We start from the raw sequence: 24,478 nt of genomic DNA, 5'->3' as shown, positions 1-24,478 counted from the left end.
CGAGGAAATATTTATGTGTTGCTAAAAATAATGCTATATTAAATTAAGAAATACTATTAATTAATTTAAATAATAAAAATGTTAAAATTTGGAAAATAATTTACCATACGATCGCAGGTAAGTATAATGAATACTAACACACATATCCATTCATACTCACACATATGCATGCATATGCATTCACGCATACACACGATATTCCCAGTTAGTAAAGTCTGGATTATTCTTCATTATTCACCTTTTTCTCTTTCACAGGAATTTAATAAAGGTTTACATAAGAGTACATTATCATGCACACAAGCACCAGTGAACCTAGCTCTCCTTCCCTCCAAACATTCCAATTAAGCAGACTATTTCCCAGTCTATACAGTCTACTGCTGGAGAATGTGGCTTCTCTCACCCAACAACGTGGGGTTATGAAGAAAGTAGTCTTCTGGGTTTTGGCGCCGTGTATTATTCGTTTTGGCCGATGTTTCGGAGGAACATTCACAGCCATTCACCTGCTCTGAAGATGGAGGCGATACGTTCCTCTGAAACGTCGGCCAAAACGAATAATACACGGCGCCAAAACCCAGAAGACTACTTTCTTCATAGTCATCGCCGTGAAAACCTCAAAACTTACAACATTGGGTTATGCCTTTTTATTTTATTTTATTTTGTCCTTGGCACTACAGCCCCAGTGGGACTAGGCCTACGTCCATGAACTTCTCCGTTCACTTCGGTTTTTCTAGATCTTACACATTAGGTAAGACTCCTTGGGCAGGTGATCAGCTCATCGCAAGGCCTCTACCTGTACATAAACACAGAAAAACGCACACACACAAACTAAACATCCATGCCCAGAGTGGGATTCGAACCCACAATCCAGGTTTCCAAGCGAGCGAAGACAGTACATGCCTTAGACCGCTCGGCTACCGTGACTGGCAGGTTATGCTTATTACTGCGCTGAAACTACCTTGTGTACTTGGCAAGCTGTAGCAGTAGCACAGTCGAGGGAAGGTTACTACTCCGCCTGCTGGATCTGCCTTACATACCTCTCACCACTGTCTGTACCTGCACAATCCTAAGAAGCCTGAATCCTTTTCACACCAAATATCAGCACTTACATCATGGAGAGGAACTCTGTGTATAAGGTGTGGATAAACAGTGTTCCAGCATTTGCTCCTTTGTATCCATAAGTCCATTCAATTAAGTGCACGCTTTGTTTCAAAATTGTCAATGTGGGATAACATTCACTATCATGAACTGACTGATGATACTAGCTATAGAAATAACTGGGTAATGTAAATGCAAAGAGTGTACAGCTGTAGTTTCATGAGGTTGTAGTACTTTCAATAATTTTGCCTTGATCCTTGTGGTCTTTGGATATTCCTGTTTCATGTGCGAGGCACTCATGAGGCTTATGAGGTGAATGTTCAAGCTGAGCACCAATATTGCTTGTGTTAATAATCTACAATGTTTTGCTTTCCTGTCTGTTAACATGTCACTTGTGCTCACTTTATTGACAAGATTCTGAATTGTGCTTCAGTGGGGACTCAATCCCCATAAAACTTTCTTGTGGATATTCATTTAACATTTCCTACTACACTTACACTTCACACAAAATTCACATATAACACATAATGCTCTAGTGTAAATTTATCTGTGTCCAACACAGGAAAATTACTGAAATAATCACATGTTTCGTGAAATCAATGAATCTAGTCTAGATCTGGCGTAGCTGACTTATCTCAAAGACAATTGAGTTTCTGTCCCACTCTGAAGTCAACTAATCTCAGCTACAACAGATCCTTGTTACACAGGCTCCACACGGACCACACTGAAAACACAAGTCATGGGACTGCTACCCAGCCTGTCCACTAGGGCACCGGCTGCTGCACAGCAACGAGCTATAACATTCATACAATTGTTACGTGTGTGTATCGCAGGGTGTTTATTGAGCCATTGCCTAGCAATGCTTTGAGCAAATTCATTATAATATGGAAATGGATCTGAGACAGGAAGGGGTGGTATTGACTCGATTGATGTGACTCAAGATAGGGACCAATGGTGGGCTCTTGTGAAAACGGTAATGCACCTTCAGGTTCCATAAGATGTTCGGAAAGTCTTGAGTAGCTGCACAACTGATGGCTTCTCAAGAAGGGCTCAGCCCCAGAAGATTAGTTAGTTGCTTGAATGACACTTGAACACACAGGGTACCAGACAATGGAATAGAGAAAATCCTATCTTATGCCTGAAGTTCCACTCCATCATATAAAATTTGGCATTTGGTGCATCCAAATGCAAGCGAGGTTATGGGATCTGTTTTATGAAGGTACAAGTAATTCTGAAAGAAGTATGAGGCAGATGCTGCAAGCAGACCAGTAATTTGCTTTCACTCTATGATGATATTGCTACAATTAACACAGTAGCAAAGGCGGCAACCTGTATTGTAAGTGCTCATAACAAACGATCCATGCCCCAGCATAGCGAACCAAATATTCTCAATTTATAAATGTTTATTGTCTGTGCATGTAAACAAACATACACTAACTAAACTAACATACACTGAAGTTCAAAATTAATAGTTAGTAACATGTTACAGTACAAGAATTCAAAACATAAATTTCATGAATGTTAAAAATGCATTCAAAATTAATATATACTTACAAAGAAAAAACAACTCCGTCCAGTGTGACTATTTCAGTTTTACTACTTGAAAACTTAGCACCCTTACATGTTTCGATCCTTACGGATCATCTTCAGAGGGAATATCAATACTTATTTGGAAACTACTATCACAATAGGTGTTCTGAGTACTAAATTACATAAACACACAATGCCTGGAATACACAATATACACAATATTCAACTTTTCACAATCACAGCAGCCTTCCTGGTACTAAAACTTTCAAAGTGTTTAAAAACTTTGTTAAGTTAAAATTTATAAACCAAGTAAGTTCGTGTCACTTCTCCTATCATCTTTCTTGANGAAGTTAGTGAAAACAACACAACAAGCCACGAACAAACACAGGACGATACTAAGAATCTCCTTCTCAAGATAGGCAGCACAAGTTCAGCCCCCTTCAAGAAAGATGATAGGAGAAGTGACACGAACCTACTTGGTTTATAAATTTTAACTTAAACAACAAAGCTTTAAAAACCTTAATGCCTGGAAAGCTGCTGTGATTGTGAAAAAATTGGATTTTGTGTATATTGTGTATTCCAGGCATTGTGTGTGTGTATGTAATTTAGCACTTAGAACACCTATTGTGATAGTAGTTTCCAAATAAGTATTGATGTTCTCTCTGAAGATGATCTGTAAGGATCGAAACATGTAAGGGTGCTAAGTTTTCAAGTAGTAAAACTTAAATAGTCACACTGGACGGAGTTGTTTTGTCTTTGTAATTGTTAGTGTGACGGACCAGAATGAAACAAATCAAATTAATATATACTTAGTTACTAAACACAATTTAAATAACTAGACTTTAACCACAGCAGCATACAGCCATCATACTGCTAAGCAATAAAACAATAGAAACCCATACTCTAATCTATAAATTATCTACAACTGACATTTCTACAACATGAACTCAAATGTAGAGCAACATAAGTACATTTGCATTCTGATAGTTTGGACAGGCTTCCATAGGGAGGCAAGACTACCTGGGTTTCAGATCTACAATTCAAACTCACCAACCGTTGCCCTCTCTGCATAGATACGTGGTCCGCCCCAAAAGGAAGGAATGTTTCATTTTTCAATTACTTGGAAGAACAGGTATTTTATGTCAGCCGCCAGAGGGTAGGGCAGCATCAGCGGTGGGGAGAGAAAGAAACCATTCACATATGTCTAAATCAGTTGAACAGCTTTCTACTTATGAATAAAAATTTATTACTTTAACTTTAGGGATTAAGCCTATAATTTCACTACCAACTGCTTCAAATAACTAACTAAATTCATGGCACACTCTTCCTAACAATGAACAATGCTTTTAGAGCAAAATGTGGCCGTAACAAAGTTTCCACCTACATACAACAGTGAATGAGTAAGAGTGAGCACTGTATGGCAGTTAGCTGAAACCAGATGTTTCTGATGATCTTATGGGCTAGGCACTAGATGCTTACGGTTAACATGTGTTCAAGGAAGGATGGAAAATACGTGGAGCAGCCATAAAATAAATGGACTGATTTTTTTACGACTCCTTGTGGCCTTGGGAACAGTGAGCGAGGTGGCATATTAGCCTGTCCTCTTCTCTCCATCAACCCTACGACTTCCAAGGCCACATGACCAACATTGTGATAACAGCCTTTGTTTGAAGCCGACTGTGTATCTGAGTTCTGTTGGAATTATGTTAAGTGTGAAAGTAGAGCGACATGTTAATGTGAAATTCCTTGCAAAACTTTGATAATTTGCTACAGAAACATACAGTTTGTTGATGGAAGTTTATGGTGATAAATGTCTATCTCGTGCTCAAGTTTTCAAGTGGTTCAAACAAATTAAATAGGGAAGGGGAGAGACCAAAGACGATCCGTGCCCTGGTCGGCCTTGCACATCAAAAACAGATGCTAACATTGAAAAAATTGGTGAAATCGTTGCATGAGGTTGCTTGATAAAGAAAGTGTTCAAGATTTTACATGAATATTTTAATATGAAAAAAGTGTGCTTGAAGATGGTGCTGCCAATCCTCACTTCTGAGCAAAAGGAAACTCAAATGAACATTTGCACCGACATCCTTAAAAACAAAGAAAATGATCCAAACTTTTTAGGAAATATAATAACTTGTGTTGAATCATGTTTTTTTAAATATTACCCAGAAACTAAGTGCCAATCCACACATAGGAAGAGTCCCAGGTCACCAAGAAAAAGAAAAGCATGGAAGAGCAAGTCAAATTTCAAGGCAATGTTGACAGTTTTCTTCAACATCTGAGGGACTGCTCATATTGATTGGGTGCCTGAAGGTCAGACCATTAGACAGGTCTACTATAAGGAGGTTCAGGCATTCCTTCATTAACAGGTAAGAAGAAAAATACCTCAAATGTGGAAGAAGAGCTCATGGTTTCTTCACCATGACAATGCACCAGCACACAAGACATTTCTGGCAAAGCACAAGATTCCCATGTTGGAACATCCACCCCTACTCACCTGACCTAGCCTCGTGTGACATTCTTTATTTCCAAAGATCAAGTCTGCATTAAAAGGAACTCATTTCAAGTCTGTAGATGCAGGGAAGGCAAAGGCGACAGAGGTAATGAAGCTATCAGAAAAGGACCTGCAGCATTGCTTAACAGTGGAAAATTCGCATGGAGTTGTGTATGGGTCAGGGAAGGGACCACTTTGAGGGTGATAACATTTCCATTATGTGATTAGTTGAATAACAGATTTTAGAGCATCAGTCCGGTTATTTGATAGCTGCTCCACATATACTGCAATTTCCTGGTTACTGTGTGGTGATAATTACAAGCTATCATTGTGTCATGTTCAACTCTGATATTGGTATATTCAATTTGAATGGCTGTGAATACCAGCATATCTCCATATTTTCTTAATGCTGTTTACACTCTGGGACATGCAGAAATCTCAACACCAGAAATTAAATATAAGCTTCAGGCTTTCATGGCAGGAAGTGTTCAGACTGTGGTTTTCTGCACTGTTGCAGTGTGTAATATTGTATGTGGATAGTGTTACAGAGGAACCTGCTGCCTCCATCTTCAAGACTGACTTCAGTCTGAAAATGGCAGATGCATGTACCTCCAAGATGTTTGTATTTACCTGTAAATGTGACTTTGAAGATGGAAGAAGCATGCTCCCCCAATACACTGGTATCCACCTAGAAGACTACACAGTATCACAGCTCAAAGGGCCACAATTTGAATTACATATGGGTTAAAACTGCAAGTGGGTTTGTATTTCACTCCTATCACCAGAAGTAGTCCAAAATAAGCCCAAATGGCTGGCAGCATATGTCATAAAAGAGAGTGAAATCATCACGAGAATAACAAGTGGAAGGAGACATTAGCCCCATTCCAGGTAAGAGCAACAGAATCCTTGTGGCAAACATTCAAATCAATCTGTGTAAGTATTCAAGTACTAAGTAAAAAATAATTTTTTTTTTATCCGTTTCAAATATTCCATAAATTTGTGAACAAAGAAGTTTCTCCCTTACTTATGTTGATGTATTCTTTCATTCCTTTATTAAATTTCTGAGAGCTTTTAGCATTTGGAGGAAAACAGTATACCCAGAAACTTCAAACGTTTACAGGAATCCACAGAAGCAAAAATCTATTGCAATTGTTAACTTGGTAGATATAGGAACTGATTTTCTCATGTTTGGTATCCATTCTCTCATCTTCTATCTAATTTTATTCAAAGCCATTACGTTAAATTCTTGTTCACCTCTGAAACAATTATTTGCTTATCATTGCACAAAGTTAAATATGCATGATGCTTCTAAATACATATTTAACTCAAATTCTTTTTCCTTCCCCTATAGCTTCTACTGTGAACTCAGTGTGTGACTTTATAGGCAGCAGCCTTAAGTATCAAATTTATGATCATGAACTTCCAAAAATAAGACTTAATGCTTGAAAGGGATATCTAGCACTTTTCACAACAGGCAACCTACTATAGTGTAAAAATAAAGACTGGTATGTCTCGCACAGCTGTTCCACATTGCCAACAACATTGCAAAAATGAACTGCCATGGCAATAGATTTCCATCACTGTTGTTGCATGCACAGCAATAAAATCTCCAAACATTGACCACAGTTGATCAATTTTTAATGCTCTTCTAAAAACGTACATAAGAAATATGATAACTAATAAATTCCGTTTTCATGGAGCTCATCACATTTACAAAGGGATATACCGGATCCTGTGCACAATTTCACATCCTGTATCTCCAACATACATTTCAATATTGTTCTCTCTACTCATACGTCCTACAAACGGCCTCATTCCAGGAACTTTTCCAACTAAATTTTTGTATACACTTCCTTCCAGTCTCCATCTTATTAATTTAGCCTCTCTAACAATAAGAGGTGAAAATTACAGATTAACTTTATAATATTAAATTCAAAATTAATAAAAATTTGTAAAACCAACACAATGAGCTGTGATAGCTCAGTTGGTATGGCAATGGGCTATGGGCTGGATGGCTGTGTCCAGACCAGCTCTGGGACCCACCCAGCTTCCTATCCAGTGTGTACCATGGGCTCTTTCTCTGGGCTGGACAGTAAAACTGACCAGTAACCTCTATCCTGTGCTGAGCTAAAAACTGGTGGGCCCTATACTTCCATGCCCCCATATGTCTTTATGGCAGAGTGCTTCATTAATTAAGCACTGGCACAACTTTACCTTAACTTTAACACAATGTTTCAGCTACATGCAACTTTTACATTTAGCCAATTTTACTACTATTTACTATATTTATTTTTATTACCATATACACAGGTCAGTCAAAAAGTTCCCAGAATTCCCCTGCAGATGGAGAATGAGCAATAAGATAGCGCACACACTGTTGTGGTGGGAAGCTCAGCATGTCTGCTCGCAGGCCCAACAGGTCTGGACAGGTTTCAGTGTGCAGTATCGTTACTGTTCCGTTTGAATTAGATGTGTTGGTCATTCTGTGCAATGTCGCAGTTCAAACAGCATGCGAACATCAAGTTCATGTGCAAATTGGGAAAATCTGCTTCAGAGACGCTAGTGGCCCTGCAGCAAGTTTATGGTGATAATGCAGTAAAGAAATCCACAGTTTACAACTGGTTTTCCCAGTTTAAGAATGTAAGGGAGACCTTCGACATCCAGAACTGAAGAAATGACTGGAAAGCGCAACAACTGATTCGATGTGATCGAAGAATGACCATCGCAGAGTTGGAGCAAGAAGTTGGTACTGTTACTGGCCATTTCTACGTGCAAGTTTTGCAGAGGTTGCATGACGCGGTTCAGAGGAAGCGGCATGACAAGTGGCAGGGACAGCAGTTTCTGCATCACGATAACACACCGAGCAACACATCACTTGTTGTGCAGCAATTCCTCGCCGAGAAAAACATTCCTGTCATCACTCAACTACCGTACTCTCCGGATCTCACTCCATGTGACTTGTGGCTGTTCCCTAATCTGAAAAGGGGACAAGTTTCCCAACCATGGAGGACATCAAATCAAATGCAACGGCTAAGCTCCGGAAGATTCCAAAAGAAGCCTTCCACCACTGCTTCCAACAATGGCAGGATCGATGGAGCAAGTGTGTGTGCGCGCAAGGGTCCTACTTTGAAGGTGATTAGGTAAACGCTGCCATATGTCCTACCATTAGAGTGCTGTACCACCATTCTGGGAACTTTCTGACTGACCCTTGTATAACACTTTAATGTTTAATATGAACTTCACAGGTCAGTTGGTTCATTAGGCAAAATTACACACTAGATGTGTGTTCCCCCATAATTAAAAAGTTAACACAAATATATATTTCAAAGTGCTTGAGAGTTAGAGGATGAAACAAATGTGTTGGAACATGTCACCCATCTTGTGAAAACAGGTCAGAATACATGCTGTGTGACCGTGTATTTATATATTTTCATTGATCCTATATAACATGACAGCACACAGTAGCATAGTTGGTTGAGGCACTATGCTACAATCTGGACAGGCGTGGGTTTGATTTCCGATGAGATCATTGGATTTTTCAATTGACCCAGTCCTTCCAGTCACACTATGGCCCTGGGGTCAATTCATCCTCTAATAGAAATGAGTACCAGGAATCTTCCAGAGGGTAAAGGGCAGCAGTAGGTGCTTAGGGCTGATCTGAATGCCTAGAAAATGTGGGGGCATCAATGTCTCACAACCCTATGGGCCTACAGCCTGTNAAATTACACAATAAAACATTCTATAATTATAGAATGTTTTATTGTGTAATTTTCTCCACTTTTTTGTTACTTCAGCCTCTCACAGGTCCAGGCATGTTTCTCACCACTTATTCACAAATGCCCCTCAATATAGTACGATCTTCCCATAGAGTGAGAGATCAAGTTTTGCATACAGATTCTTAGATAGTACATAAGAAGATAAAACATTCTGAGCAATCATTAACTAGCAATGTGGTAGCAGAACCCAAAGGTTCAATGCCAATAAGAGTAAACACAATGGACATGATCCTGAGCCACTGTCATTCTCATCAGCATTTGTTTCCCCAACATCCACCTTCCACACTTCTTCTTCTAAATAATTTTCCAGAGATTTTTCAGCCAAAATCATGTACATATTCCTTGTCTCCCCCCATCCGAGCCAAATACCCAGGACAAAATAGTTCCTACATTTCATTATTCTAACAAACCAGGTAACCTGCATAAATTACAAACTTCCTCATTATATATTTAATGGCTCACATATTTACATTTTCTTAGATACAAATATCCTCCTAAGCACTTTGTTTTCAAACACACATAATTTATTTGCTCATGGTAACAGATCACATTTCATATCCACAAAAAACTACAATAATTCTTTTTATGTCGTGGTTCCCCAGCTTTCTGGCTAACAGATGGTGTGTCACACTTCCTGAACTAAATAATAAACAAGAATTCTTGATTTTAACCCTTTCATAATTTTATCCTCCTAATTTAAATTTGTTTCTGTTGTAAGTTGATAAATTTTAAAATACTCACAAATTATTTATTACAAATATTTTGAGTCTGATGCAGTTCTGAAACACATCTGTGTGTGTAGTTTTTCTATAGTTACCTCCAAGCAAATTTATTTATTGACCTGTAGGAAAATGTTTGTGTTGTACTCTATCACATTTATATGCTCCCCAGAGAGAGTCTAGATTAGTTAACTAGCTCTGCTAGAAAATAAACCACAGTTAATGATAAGGTATCATGGATCATAAGAATGCTGTATACATAACAAAATATCAGCGCAAAGGCTGGTTTTCTTTTTCTCTTCTTGTGGTTTTACAAGTTTGAACATTTAATGATAATTTCTTATAAATCTCATTTGAATGATTCTGAATTTGGCCAGCAACATAATATAATTAAAACAACACAGGTGTCTGCAGAAGAAAGTGAGTTTATATTAGTAACACCAATGCATTCTCTATGATTATTACGAACACCAACACTTGAACAATGTTACACACACAAACAATGTCAGACTTACCACATTTTTCACCTGTGACTCAACGTAGGCTATTGGGATGACACGATTCTTATACAACCTCAACACTTCCTCATCAGAAACAGGGGACAAGCCACGATACACAGTACCCAGTTGGATTTGTAAAAATGAGTCAATCTTGAGCAGCAGTCCTTTCTCAACATCATAATGAAGACCACGGACTGCAAACCCAGGCTTGTATTCCAGCTCAGCAATGCCTGCAGGATACTATAGGAAAAAGACAAGTTAACCTCTGCTTCTATTAAACCTAATATAAAACCTGACAGCTGGAATTAAGCCTATAGTGCTGTGTACATGCAAAAGAGGGATATATCACAGTAAGTTTTACATCAATTTCCAGCCAGGGAAATTAGATATTCTCAACGATACTATAAATGTACTGTCATTAGAGTGTATCTAGCCACATGAATGTGTAAAGTAGTGGAACATGAGTCTATGTATATGCATACATTTTGTCATTTTACGACAAAACAACATTCAGTTCTGTAACTACAGTACCTGTGATTTAAACAACAACTGCACAGGATTTAAATCTCAACAGGGTTCATTTTAAATAACCACTAATTATTTTGAATTGTTTCATTTTTGGTCCATTACACTATCAATCACAAAGTCAATAGAAAGTCACAACACACAGCACATAGGAAACATCTAACCATAAGCCATACAACCTCAAGCTGACATCTCCCATCTTCGGGATGAATTAACAAGGAGGAGCTTAACATTTCACTTCAAATGTTTTAAATTTTTAAATATTTTAACATTGGCGTTTTAACTTGAGGGCAGTTTCGGATGGAATGTGAGAATTGATAGTGCATTCAACAATCCTAGCAAGTGTTGTGCTTTTACACGTCGACATATTGTAGCAGCGTCCACGCAGCAAACATAGCTGTGTACATCTTAAACAACGACAGTGTTTTCTTGATTGTACTATGTGCCTCTGATGATGGTTTTATTAAACCGAAACATGTAAGGCAGAAATGATAAAGAAGTGACCTACAAATTGTTACACTCGACGGACTTTCTATTGACTTTGTAACCACTAATTACATCAACACAGCCACGATAGCTCGGTCAGTATAGCAATGGGCTGCATGCTGTATGACTGGGATTTGATTCCTGGCAGAGGCAAGAGATCTCTCTCTTTTCCACAGCATCCAGACTGGTTCCGAGGCCTAACCAGCCTTCTATCCAATGGTTATTGGGACTTCTTTCCTGGGAACAAAGTGGCCAGGGTGTGAATCTAACCACTCACACCCCTCTAGTACCAAGGTCAAGAATGGTAGAGCTAAACTTTGAATCCCCATGTCTTCATAATGTAGTGTTTAGTTAATTAAGCACAACAACAATTTTTACCTTACCAATTAAATTAAATGTACACATTGTGTACTGGTAACAATGAGTTTCATTTCAAAATAACAGTGATTTGTTACTTCTTTGTGATAAAAATCAGTTGTATGTCAGCGATAACTGTAACTCAACATAGCATTTGCAAACTGTTACACATGTGAATATTTTGATTTGAGTTTTCCATGAGTTTGATCAAGTGGCTGGTTACAAAAACATACCAGATGTTTAGTCTTCCAGTGCTTCCTATCTCAAGGTCCAGAAAAAGAAAACAATAAAGTGTGAATTCTGAAGTTCCTTTCAAGAATCTGAACAACAAAATATCTCGCTGGAAGCTATACTTCAAAGTTTTGGAAAAGGTTGAAGCTATACTTCAAAGTTTTGGAAAAGGTTAATGTGGCTATCAGCATTTCACTTATGCAACAAACTGATCACCTACATAAAAAGACCGACTAATCCTTCGTCTTAGTGGAGGCCCCATTTTCAAACATTTATATGTCTAGCAGGGTTTGATCCCAGGTCTGGTCAAGTGGCATTTGTGGTGGACAAAGTGGCACTGGGGTAGGTTTCCTCCAAGTACTTCGGTTTCCCCTGCCAATCTTCCTTCCACCAATTGCTCCACAATCACCCTCACCTATCATCTGGGGCTGGTACAATAGGCCAGAAGTGGCCGCAATACAAGGGACTTTGTCCCAACCCACTAGCAATAAAAAAAATATGTCTAGCAGAGAATCAATATCTTGATCATGGATCTGGTGGAGACTGAGGCCAGGAATAGCTGTGCTGGCAATGTCCAGCAGCAATTTAACTGACCATCCAAACACGTAAAACTCTAAATACAGATGACATGTACTACCCATTCTTAGACTGCAGTAAATGACCTGCCCTCTTGTCAGAGAGGGTGTCACACATTGACAAAACCGCAACTGTTTAATGGTAACAAAAATCTGGTCTTGGAGCCCAGATGGGGCTTGACACCAAGATAGACTGGCAGACTGACCAATGGTCACAATGTGGCTTTTACTTAAATTAGTCACTGCCTTGAGTTAATTGTGGCCATGAATTAGCTGTGAGAAGGCAGAATTCTGGCAAACGACATGACACAGGACACAGCTGGGAATCGTAACCAGGCAACGGTTGGTGAAGACACAGAAGACTGAGCATAAGCTGTGGTGAGAAGGAGGGTGTGCAAATTAGTGAGAGCATTATAATTACCTGTTACAATTTATAAGTCTTAATTCTAATTACCAATCTAAACCCTGTGTCTAGTCACTAATACATGAAAATATTATATCTTATGGAAAGGATGCCAATGCTATAACCAAAACGTACATGAAACATGTGGTAAAAAATCTGAATAAGTCTCGACATCTAATATTTGTAAAGAAAACCTATGGATTCCAAATCCCTTTGCAAATCATTCTGATATTAAATTTCACCACTGGAAGAAGGAAAACTCATAGAACCGACCACCATCAGGACTCTGGAAATATTTAGGCAGAAATTCCTTTCAGCATTTTCGATAAGCATTATGAATGATTATTCCTCATTGAGTGAGAAAGCTCTTAAGCTCTTGGTGCCATTCTCATTGATATGTGCACAAAGTGGGATTTTGGCTATGACTAATAAAAACAAGAGGAGAAATACATCCTGTCTTAAAGCATGTGTGTGACTTGAACTTTTAAACTCAGCTGAAACCTGGCCAGATCTATCAACAAAAATCTTCAAGAACAGATACCATATCAGTGTCATCTGAGTGCAACTTGCTTCACTCTTTATTTGTGTTTTAAATTACTTTCCACAAGAAAGTGAAGTTTTTATAGTGAAAAAACATACAAAGTGAAATTTCAAGACACTGTTATACTCCCCCATGCATGGAAAGATGAAGTCTGTGTCACAAGTATAAGACCCCTTTCTGCTGATGGTGATCCACCTTCCATAAATCCTGTCAAGAGTACATTTTTTGTCATATATTTACTTCAAGCATGTAGTACAAACCATGACTTAACTAACTGTGTCTGTATATTAGTCAGTCTATATTCTATTATATTTAAGCATCCTGTTGCACTCCATACGATAAATGATATAAACTCCGTCTCAAGTGCAAATAATATATTTTGTGTCTTTGATCTTGCTCCCTACACTACATGTTTCGGCCTCAGACGGCCATCATCAGGTGTATAACACTCACGTCGCTGTCACACTGCACCCAGTTCAAAATTTAACATCTAAAACACTTATTTTANTAGAAGTTGATAATGACAGGGAGAGTGTTTTAGATGTTAAATTTTGAACTGGGTGCAGTGTGACAGCGACGTGAGTGTTATACACCTGATGATGGCCGTCTGAGGCCGAAACATGTAGTGTAGGGAGCAAGATCAAAGACACAAAATATATTATTTGCACTTGAGACGGAGTTTATATCATTGATAGTCTATATTCTGTTGATCAGAGGGGTCTGCAGAATTATTGACACTTGGCAAAGTTTCCAAGTACCAAGAAGTTGAGAAATACTGTCTTAGAGCATTCTGCATAGGTAAGTACTTCAAAAGAAGTAACAAACAAAATCAGTGCTTATTTATTCAGTTTACAGTTAACATTATATTACTTACTAAAGTGTTCAACATACGATGCAAGCTGAATATATTTAATATCAGTCAATTCCAGCCAACTGACTTTCAACATCTCATATGAAATCCCTCAAAACCAAATTCTTGAATTTATTCTACAGCTCAAGAATTCACATATGCTAACTTATCCCTTTTTATTCCCAGACTACAGCTTTTAAGAAACCTGACGTTTGAAACTTCTCAGCTATCACATCTAGTTCCAACCGCACTTCGCTTATAAACTTCTATGCCCTGTGGCTAATGTTAGTTTTAAGCTATATAACCTAAATGGACAGCAATCATCAGAATTTAAATCAGGGCCAGTCAGGTTACATTAACAAGTTTTCTCATTATGTAATATTCCCCAGCAGCTACAAATACTGCTATGGTAATCAACAGTTGGGAATTGATACAATATACATTTAATTGTCTTATGGTGGATGAAATAGAATGCAGTTTGTTTAACCTTTAACACCAGACTTCTGAAATGGTGGTAAGCTTGAGCTGGCCAGAGTTTATTTAAATGTCCATTGCTACTCTGCGTTTAAATGTCCGTTCCTGTTAGGGCGCTTAAACAATTTTAAGCATTGTGTTTAAAATTACTGTATCTAACGCAATTTTTATGATAAATGGATGGAATTAACTCTGTTTGTATCAGCAAAGAACATAGTGTCGCATATTTTAACGGAATATTTGAAAATGTTTATACAAGGAATTATACTCTATTTTCAAATTTTTTCTTTTAATTATGATGCGTACTGCAAAAATGGTTTCCTAGTTCTTCACAGAGTTGTTCTGCATTATAAATTCATTTCTGTTTGTAACACTTGACAAATTTTAGCAGTCCCTGGTGTCATAAAACAGATGGAAGCAATAAAATCATTTGGTCTTCTGCTAGCACTGCTTACACTCTTCAGATTTTCGAATCTTTTGACTAAAGGACACAAGAATGAAAGAATAGCTATTCAAGAGAAAGCTAGAGGGGTCCCTTCTTCAGTGCTAAGACCGTTCGTTATAGCAGTAAGAGATTATTGCCCTTTCTAGGGTCGTGAACAGACAGTTGCATCGTGACTGAGATACAGAGTGTGATCTGTTTTCTGTGCGTTCATAGTGAAATCAAATACTGTAGTTTCATTTCAGCCTATATACATCAAACAAATAACAACAAAAAAGGTATGTACATCGAATTTTACTATATATTTTTAACACATTAATCTGCAGAATCTGCAATAAAAGTACTTGCTCGTGGATGAGTTTGGGCATAACTCATAGGTATACTCTTTTTGTTGTTCATTTAGGTATCATTTTATTTCCTCTATTATGGTTTTACTCAAGTCTGTCTGGTAATTACTACATTTAAAAACAAATATTTAGGACTGTGCATGCGCTTCTATGAAAGGTGTGTGTGCACGCTTCCACTAGCGGAGTTTAAATGCCAGACTGGCCAAAAAGGGGTACTTTGGCCACGATGACCATACTCATTACTGGCCTGATCGAGGCACTTCGGCCATTAAAGGTTAAAAAAGAGGCTATAATTACCTTATGCTTCTGAATGAGTGTGTCTCTTCCTAGATTATAAAGAAGGAAATCCATGGATGGTTTATAATGTGCTAATGTGTAGTCATAGTCAAATCCATACACATTGACTTCTTTCAGATCTAGTTCATTGCAAGCAAAAACAGCTCTCTTATTGACATCAGGTGGAAGTTTCTTTGCTATAACAAAAAAGAGTAAAATTATTTTGTGACTTATTTTGTAATCAGACACCATTATCATTCCACTTACTTTATAAAACATGTGATTAACATAAATACTGTGTGACCCAGCATGAAGTAGCCTAAAATAAATTATCCCAAGATACTTTATTAATCTCAAATCATGTTTACCCTAAATATGACACAGGATATGCTCAAGCTGAAAGCCATCATATCGAGGGCACTCTTCAAGTCACTCATTGAGGTTTTCAAACACATTTGAACAGTATCATGTAATAAGTTACGCTGTCCACATCCAATTCTTCCTGTCACTCCGTAGATATTTTTACATGGGATTACATAAACTGCTGTTTTTTCAGGAGTCCTTATAGAGAGCATCTGGCACTGTGAGATCTGGTAATCTTGAAGTACAGAAGTATTTGGTTCCTCTGAAAGTAAGGTGCAGCATGTCCTGGGTTTGCCTGGTTGTAAGGTCTCCAACTGTCATGCCATAGCTCAGGAGGTTAGCTGTCTGCTTCTCACTGTAAAAGTGAGTCTGCAACTGCAGTGCTGCGTGCATTTCGTCGTAATTTTAACATCCAACCTCCAACAAGGAAGAGCACTTATTGTTAGAATAAACAACTTGATTAAACTGGCTCTCTGTGTAAGGGTAAAAGCCCGGGCCGATCACGTGTATCGGAGGAGAATGTAGAGAGCATTCAAGTGAGCTTTGAGCATAGCCCAATGAAGTCAACCCATAGTGCTAGTAGAGAACTTGGACTATCGCAAACAACTGTCTGGCGTGTATTGAGGTGCCGGTTAGTGTACAAACCATACCACCTACAACTGGTACAGGCTCTTCGCGCAAACACTAAGGTAAAGCGTGTAGAGTTTTGTGACCGTATGCTCAAAAGCATGGAAGATTAATTGTTTCTGCCTCATGTAATTTTCAGCAATGAAGTTATGTTTCACCAAAGTGGGAAAGTCAACAGGCACAATGTTAGCATATGGGGGCTACAAAATCCCCGTGTAACACTCGAACATGTGAGGGACAGCCCGAAAGTTAATGTGTTCTGTGCAATATCATTAACAAAGGTTTATGGACCTTTTGCTTTGGATGAAAACACGGTTACTGGAGTATCGTATCTTAGAATGCTGCAAAACTGTCTTGTTCCTCAAATGAATGAAGATTCAGGAGATTACATTATCTAGCAGGACGGAGCTCCACCCCATTGGCACCTGAATGAATCTCTACCTCAAGGATGGCTAGGTCGCATGGGGAATGAAGACCTGGCACTTCAGTTCTGGCCACCGAGGTCTCCTGATCTCACACCCTGTGATCGTTTCCTGTGGGGATTTGTGAAAGATGCAGTTTATGTACCACCTCTTCCCACAAATTTGAATTACCTAAGAAACTGTATCACAGCTGCGGTGAACTCAGTGACACAAGATATCTGTCATCGAATGTGGGATGAATTCAGCTACAGTCTAGATGTTATCCGTGCAGACAGAGGGAGGCACACTGAACATCTATAAACTTCCATGTATGTATAATCAAATGTAACTTACAGAATTCAAATGCAACATATAATTCAGGAAATATAGCCAACTGAAATTGTGTCCATCTTTCTGAATCACCCTGCGTAACGTAAAACAATGAGATGATTCAATTGTAAAGGATGAGGAAGAAGCGATCATGGTTTAATCTGAGGCAGCATTCCAGCACTACCTGAGCGATTGATGAAAACCAAGAGAAACCTCAGTCAACATAGCTTGTGTTCAGGCTCAGATACAGACATCCATTAGGAACATGTCAGAAGTGTTACTGCTTCAGCAGTAACCTAAATCAAGAGATCTGTTCAGTAACTGCTCTGCTTAAAAACGGCAAGGAGGAACCAGGTGCAACAGACATTCTAGTTCAAAACAAAGCAACATCTGTGATACTAATGATATGTAGTACCAAATACCAAAAATATATGTAATCAGAGAAAAGGTTACTTCACTCACGAATTACTGACTACACTGTATAAAACTGGCCTTGCCAAAATTGCTCTTGCATATGACCTACAGCATTAAACCAATCTTTGCAAAAATAACATATATGTTGCCCAAATGAACAACAGCGTTTGATGTCTGAAAAATATTTTACACTATGGAGCATTATCACATCATTTTTTTGGAGGAAAAAGGAAAACCAGTCATCTGGGTCACTACTATTAGTATCTAGCAACATTTTCAAAATGTGATTAGTCATTACAATTCCAGACCTCAATAACAAATGTGCTGATGGACAAGCAATTATATTAAGAGACGTAATTAATACTTAGTGTTTAAAAGATATGTGAGCTGCCCACTCAACTTGACTGCTGCCTTACAGACAAATTAAAAAGAAACACAATCTTATCCCACTAAAGCCCCAAACAGACAACTTTAAATGCTGGTAGAGGCATTTCTTCCACACTACTACAGAGTGGCTGCTTGAGTCATATGCATGGATGATCACCTGGGAACATCAGTTGCCCGTGCAATGCTTTATGCTCTCCCAGGGACTAAAATGGCCATCTGCATGGCATTCCCAGTACATTATCCCTAGTGGCCGAGATAAGGCATTAATCCTCATTGTATCTCCCCCTTTCCCCTGTTGCTTTTAAAGGCAGAAAGCCACAAGCGCACGCATACACATAAATATATATACATAAGTTCACCAACCTACACAATTCAACCCTGACCCTGATGATGGAGGCAGCATATACCTCCGAAACGCCGGAAGCATTGCCCACATCCACAAGACATAACAACCCAAGAACGGAATTAACATCAATAATTAACTACTAGGAAGGCATAACTGCATTAACTGCAGAAATCAAATGCTCACAATAAAACAAAACATCTTTAAGGCCTGTTTCATTCTGTCATTTCACCAAGGTTTTCTGAAATTTTTCTTTAATTCGTGTGTTAACTGAACGTCATATTTACAAGGACTGAACCTTTATTCTACAATGGGGGGCAATTTAAATACTATTAAAACCACAATTTTATCCATAAGGTTAAATATATTACAATTTCGCTTTGAACAGAGTTTGTATTTTAAATATAAAGATAATCCCTTATATTCAAGAGTGTTCAATTAATTTAATCAAACATCCAGTATTACACACAACAAATAAAGTATAAATATGTACACATACATATTAATTTAAAGTACGCGACGATTACAGCTGTAGTCAAATCTTACTTCGTAACAAATAGCATTACAAATTCCGAAACTTCGCAGCACTTGACTCTTAAACTCTCTTAAATTTTACTTTTGTTACTGTACACGTGAATTGGACGGCAATTTGAATTTTAATCTGTAAGCAAGGGCATAAAGAGATATAGCCCTGACCCTAGCAGAAGCGCAGGCACTGTGCCAAGCTCATGATAGGTTTGTGTATTCTTGGTGTTTATATACTTACATTCGCATTTTTGTTTTGTTCTGACATACGCCTCTGATAAGGATTCTCGAGACATACATCTCCGTTGCACTTTCCATGGCGCTGAAGAAAATTGAATACTTTCATACAACGTTACATCATAGCATAACAACCTTCGAATCAACACACGACCTTGGAACATAGTTCACTGTCGCTGCCTTCTAGAGACTTCATCCGCTGTTTGGACACTGCGAGAAAATTAGTCTCGATGTGCTAATGCCTGCATCCTGATTATGGTTGTGAAATAAGTTGTGAAAATTGTACTGTATGTGTCCACAGAAGTCAAATTCGGAAGGTTTATATGGAAACAATAATTTGTAAACGCGGTTCTGGGGAAGACTAAATGCAAAATATAGTGTCAAGTATTGGCTTGTATTCTGGAAATATTTGGTTCGAATCTCTGCCGGGACGTTGGTCAGCCTGATTGAGGGTTTTCTTGGTTAACCCCTCCCCCCGCAAGGGTAGCACCACTATTAGGCAATGACAATTTCTCTCTAATTCCCGCCAAATTTATGAATCGTCCTACAATACAACGCTACTAACAGCGTCGTAAAATTGCCTACAAAAACACTATGTAATACAATATATAGGATAACGAGTAAAATGTGGAGTTGTCTCTGTGTTTAATTAACTAGTTAAGCATTACCCCATGAAGACGTAAGGAGTGAGTACCGGGGATCTTCCTGGGGGTAAAGGCTGGCTGGTACATAAAACTGACAACCTAGCCACCATATGTGAGCCAACAGTCTAGAAAATTTAGGAGCCTCAACACCTCACAACCTTATGGGTCTCCATGACCTGTTATAGGGATAACTTACCACATTCCTTTTTAATACACTATACTGCAGATGTATTTCAATTTTCTATTCCACAAAATGATCACCAATGGCTGTCCTAGCATAGAGATAAATATGCATAGAAAAAAAAAAGGTACATAGTCTCTTTGGAGGGACAGGAGATTTTCTCCATGTCACCACATTCAAACTAGTTCTAGCACCCACCCAGATTCCTGTCCAGCAGCTATAGGTGCTACATCTCAGGAGATAAATTAGCCAGAACATAAAGATATCACTCACCTCCATGAAGTGCTTGAGTTTAGAATGTATGGAGGCAGATTCACAGCACAGACGGGAAATTTTCTCCATGTCAGAATACTCAAAACTGGCTCTGAAACCTACCAAGGCTCCTGTCTAATCGCTATAGGTGCCATTTCCCTGCGGAAAAGCAGCCAGAACACAAAGCTGATAACTCACCTCTATAAGAGTGCCAGCATATAGAATGTGTGGAGACTTACTTCCATGTTCCTACATATCTCAATGCCATGGCATGGAGTGTTAACAAATGGGAAAGTTTATATTTGCCTGTCCTTTTTCTCACCTGATAAAATGAAAGCTTTGGGTGCTGGAATGCTAGACTCCACTCACCACTGTTCTTGTAGCCAAGTTAAGCCATAAGTTTGCTCCACTGACCATTGTTCTATCATTTGCAGCAGTGGAGTGTCTCGTATGTCTCCACCTCAAAAACGGACTTCCTCTCCTTTGTCACGGGAGACAGAAAGTAGGTATTTTAGAAGGCCATAACCACAGGCATTAGCCCATAGACTAAAAGGTTGTCATCATCATCATCATCATCATCATTCCGTATTGTCTTAAAACATCCCTGAGATCGTATGTTCATTGGTTCATCCTAATAGATCAGCTTCAGGACTCAGTCTTCACACATTCTTTTCAAATGTTCCAGCAATTTTTCTTTTTGAGAGTTTAATACAACATTTCAGTACTATATTTATTCTCTGTTGATCTCTAGTATGTTTATTGTGTTTATGATCCAAATTTTGTGCCCTGAAACTGTTTTGAGGAAATGCATGTCTGCACCTTTATTCATCTCATTCATTCTTTCAGTAATGTCCAACATTCATATCCATATCAAAGCAGAGGTATGGTTATTACTCTACAGAAATTTAGCAAGATTTGCTTTTGGAAGTTTCTGAACAGTGTGCGTTATACAGTTTCAAAGATTTGTTGAAATTTATTCAGTTTTATATTAACACAGCCTATATGATGGGGTACCCAAAAGAAACCGAACTAATTTTTTTGTGGGCATAGCTTTTGTAGTACCGCATTTTGCCGCTATGAGTGCATAGAGCTAACATTCCTGAGTCGATAAGCCAACTACCGTTGCTTCAGAAGGTAAGGACTAGTTTCGGCAGAGTTTATAGTGACAACTGTTTTGTGTGATCGTCGTTTTTGCAATGGCTGATTTTCGTGAACAGCGTGCGGCGGTGAATTCTGCTTTTTGCTCAGGAAAAGTGGAACAGAAACTCTTGAAATGTTAAAAACGGCGTACAAGGACGATGCTATGGGGAAAACTCAAGTGTCTGAGTGGTTTTCCCGTTTCAAAAATGGTGAAATGCCAATTGATGACAAACCTCGTTCTGGTCATCCTTCCACGGCCCAAACACGTGAAAGTGTTGAAAAAAATTCGTGAAATGATCAAGGAAGATTGACGACGGACCATTGAAGAAATTGTGGAGCTGTCGGGAGTGACTTGGAGCTCAGTTCAGCGAATTTTGACAGAAGGTTTGGGAATGAAAAGGGTGGCTGCGAAATTCGTGCCACGACTGCTGACTGCTGAACAAAAACAAGGTCGTATGGAAGCATGCTGTGCTTTGAAAGGAGAGTCCTGAAATGATCAAAACTTTTTTTTTGTTTCCTCGAATGAAAAGAGACATGAAAGGAAAGCATTTTGCTGATGTTGCTGAGGTGAAGGAAAAAACGACGGAGGCACTGTCAAGCATCTCAAAAGATGAATTTAGACAATGTTTTGAAAAATGGAATAAAAGACTAGACAAGTGTATTAGTGTAAGTGGAGAGTACTTTGAAGGGGATTGAAGGTTTGTGCTTAAAATTTGAATAAATAAGTTTAAAAAAAATAAGTTCGGTTTCTTTTGGGTACCCCCTCGTATGTTATCCTGCAGCGTAAATAATAACAATTCCATACTTTTTCAATTACTTTATTATAGAAACACTTTTTGGTCATAGGGTATATTTTCCTCTAAATTCTTTTATTTTCAGTTTTAAGGCATAAAGTTTCACATTATAATTACATTTTGTCATTTAAATATGCCATCTGGAAACTCTATTCTGTACAGGCAACTATAATTTGATCATCAACAAATAAAGAACATAATGTGACATGTTACCTTATGTCCATCGCTGCGCAACGGCTACAATGGAAACTGTTGAGTTCCAACAGCGACAAATCAAATACAAACAAAACCATTGCGAAGGAACGTTCCCAAGGCAACGGATTGCCGAACACGTGAGTTTGGAATACGCACTTCCATGGTAACGCAAAGAACGGAGCTGTTGCATAGACAATGCAGAAGCATGAACGCGTCTCCCCAGAAATGAACTACAGAGAGTTTGTTGCACCCGTTACGTAACAGCGGACAGTAGAAACGAAACAGTGAGCAATGGTGTCTGGTATCCAGTCCACAGAACGCCTACATAAGCCGAGAACTACAGAGCTAGTTAGACAGAAGACAGCAAGAAGTCAGTATTGAGATAGCCATTGCCAAAGGCATTTGAGATCCAACCACAGCCAAGGATATTTGAGACGTCACATTGAAGTATTGGGCCACAAGTCAAGTGATATTGCAAACGATAATAATTGTAAGGTGTGTAAGTGTGAGTGTCCAATAAAGATTTGCTAAATCTGAGACCCACATAAAGCTATTTGTCGCGTGACATACCCAACACGTGACAATATAAACCAACTGTATCTAGAATCAAGCCCAGTAATTTAAAACATGGGGGCATACACAAAAAATCATGACATCTTTGTCTGTTTTGTGACTGTAAATATAATATGTATTATTTTTAATTTTATAAGAAATAGGTAACATATATACTATGACTGCAACATAATCTTCAGATGTACAACAATTACAATTCCTGACATCTCTGACTTCTGATGAGCTGAGACAGCTCAGTCAGTAAGGCACTGACTGCTGGGTGGATGACCAGCATTTAATTAATGGCAGTGGTATGATTTTACACTACACAAATGCTGCGCGTATTTATATGTTGAGTGACTTTGAATGCTTTATTTACAACTTCCAGAAAATAATATATTGTATTTTGTGAATTTCTTCACTGATTGATGCAGTACAGAATAGGGTATTCCAATATTCACAATAATAATCTCTGTACTAATCATTTTAAATTCACAATGCAAGATCAACCTATCAGTGATCACAGTGACCATTCACAGCACCTGGAAAAATGTTGATCCTTATCACAATATCAATTCAAATAGAAGTGTTACTAATTCATTCAGACTTCTACTTTGTTCCATTAATTCAATCTGAAATAAAAATTTGAAGTTAATAGCAGACAAGACTAAGACTGTAAAACTGAGAGACTGTAAATTTGTACTTCTCTTTCCTTACTTTTTAAATGTATTTACAGTATATAAGCTGTAACTCTTCTAATGTCACTGTCCAAAGACCCATGTATATTAAGAAAGTGCCACACATTGTTTTTAATTTTGTAAGAAAAGTGTAACGCAGATACTGTGACTGAAACACAATCTTCAGATATGCAACAATTATAATTCCTGACTTTTCTGACTTGTGATGAGCTGAAACAGCTCAGCCAGTAAGGCACTGACTGCTGGGTGGATGACCAGAATTTAATTAATGGCAGTGGCATGATTTTTCATCTCACCATGGAATCCAGACTGACTGCACAGTCTACCCAGCCTCCTATGCAGTGGATACTGATGAGGGTTATTTTTCCAGGAGTAAAACAACCACAGTCTGAAGCTGACAACTTACCTCCATCTACTACACGTATACACCTTTATGGTTTGGTGCTTAGTGACAAGACTAATTATACCACCACCAACCACTGGTACAGATTGAGTTTACTTCAGCTATTAGGTTCAGCATTATGTGGAATTGCAGAATTGTGAACACAGAAACTCAACATAATTGATGCTGGCACAATATGCAGTCATCCTTCACTGTCAACACAGACAAGCAATGTTTTGAAAATTCAAGTTAATGGTTGACTTTTGTGCATTCATGAATCGGAATACTATGTAGGATTTGAGGTTCTCACAGTGGTGGTTATGGAGAGTTCTATCTTCTGGGATGTAATATTGTGTAGTCCATTGAAGTCTACAGACGTTTTGGGGGTACAT

The 24,478-nt window shown here is 38.4% G+C and overlaps 1 protein-coding gene across 4 annotated transcripts in view; it reads right to left on the bottom strand.

The window, feature by feature from the left end:
* The window catches only part of LOC111868268 (5'-nucleotidase domain-containing protein 3), a 31,631-nt gene extending 10,303 nt beyond the window's left edge, over window positions 1-21,328 (bottom strand). Inside the window, exons 1-4 of one of the 4 annotated variants that reach the window (XM_023858762.2) lie at window positions 19,253-21,328; window positions 15,643-15,818; window positions 10,130-10,354; window positions 3,676-3,690 (exon numbers count right to left, since the gene is read on the bottom strand). In XM_023858762.2, coding sequence (XP_023714530.1) covers window positions 3,676-3,690; window positions 10,130-10,354; window positions 15,643-15,818; window positions 19,253-19,412 — 576 coding nt within the window. In that variant the 5' untranslated portion in view covers window positions 19,413-21,328. Of the gene's footprint in view, window positions 1-3,675; window positions 3,691-10,129; window positions 10,355-15,642; window positions 15,819-18,985; window positions 19,104-19,252 lie in introns of those variants that run through there. The other 3 variants (XM_023858765.2, XM_023858764.2, XM_023858763.2) reach the window with 3 other exon arrangements.
* Window positions 21,329-24,478: the final 3,150 nt, after the last annotated feature.

Source organism: Cryptotermes secundus, unplaced genomic scaffold (assembly GCF_002891405.2).
Source record: "Cryptotermes secundus unplaced genomic scaffold, Csec_1.0 scaffold721, whole genome shotgun sequence".
In the NCBI taxonomy this organism is placed as follows: domain Eukaryota; kingdom Metazoa; phylum Arthropoda; class Insecta; order Blattodea; family Kalotermitidae; genus Cryptotermes; species Cryptotermes secundus.
Note: the sequence above shows the minus strand (reverse complement) of the source record. Positions and strands in the feature narration are given on the sequence as shown.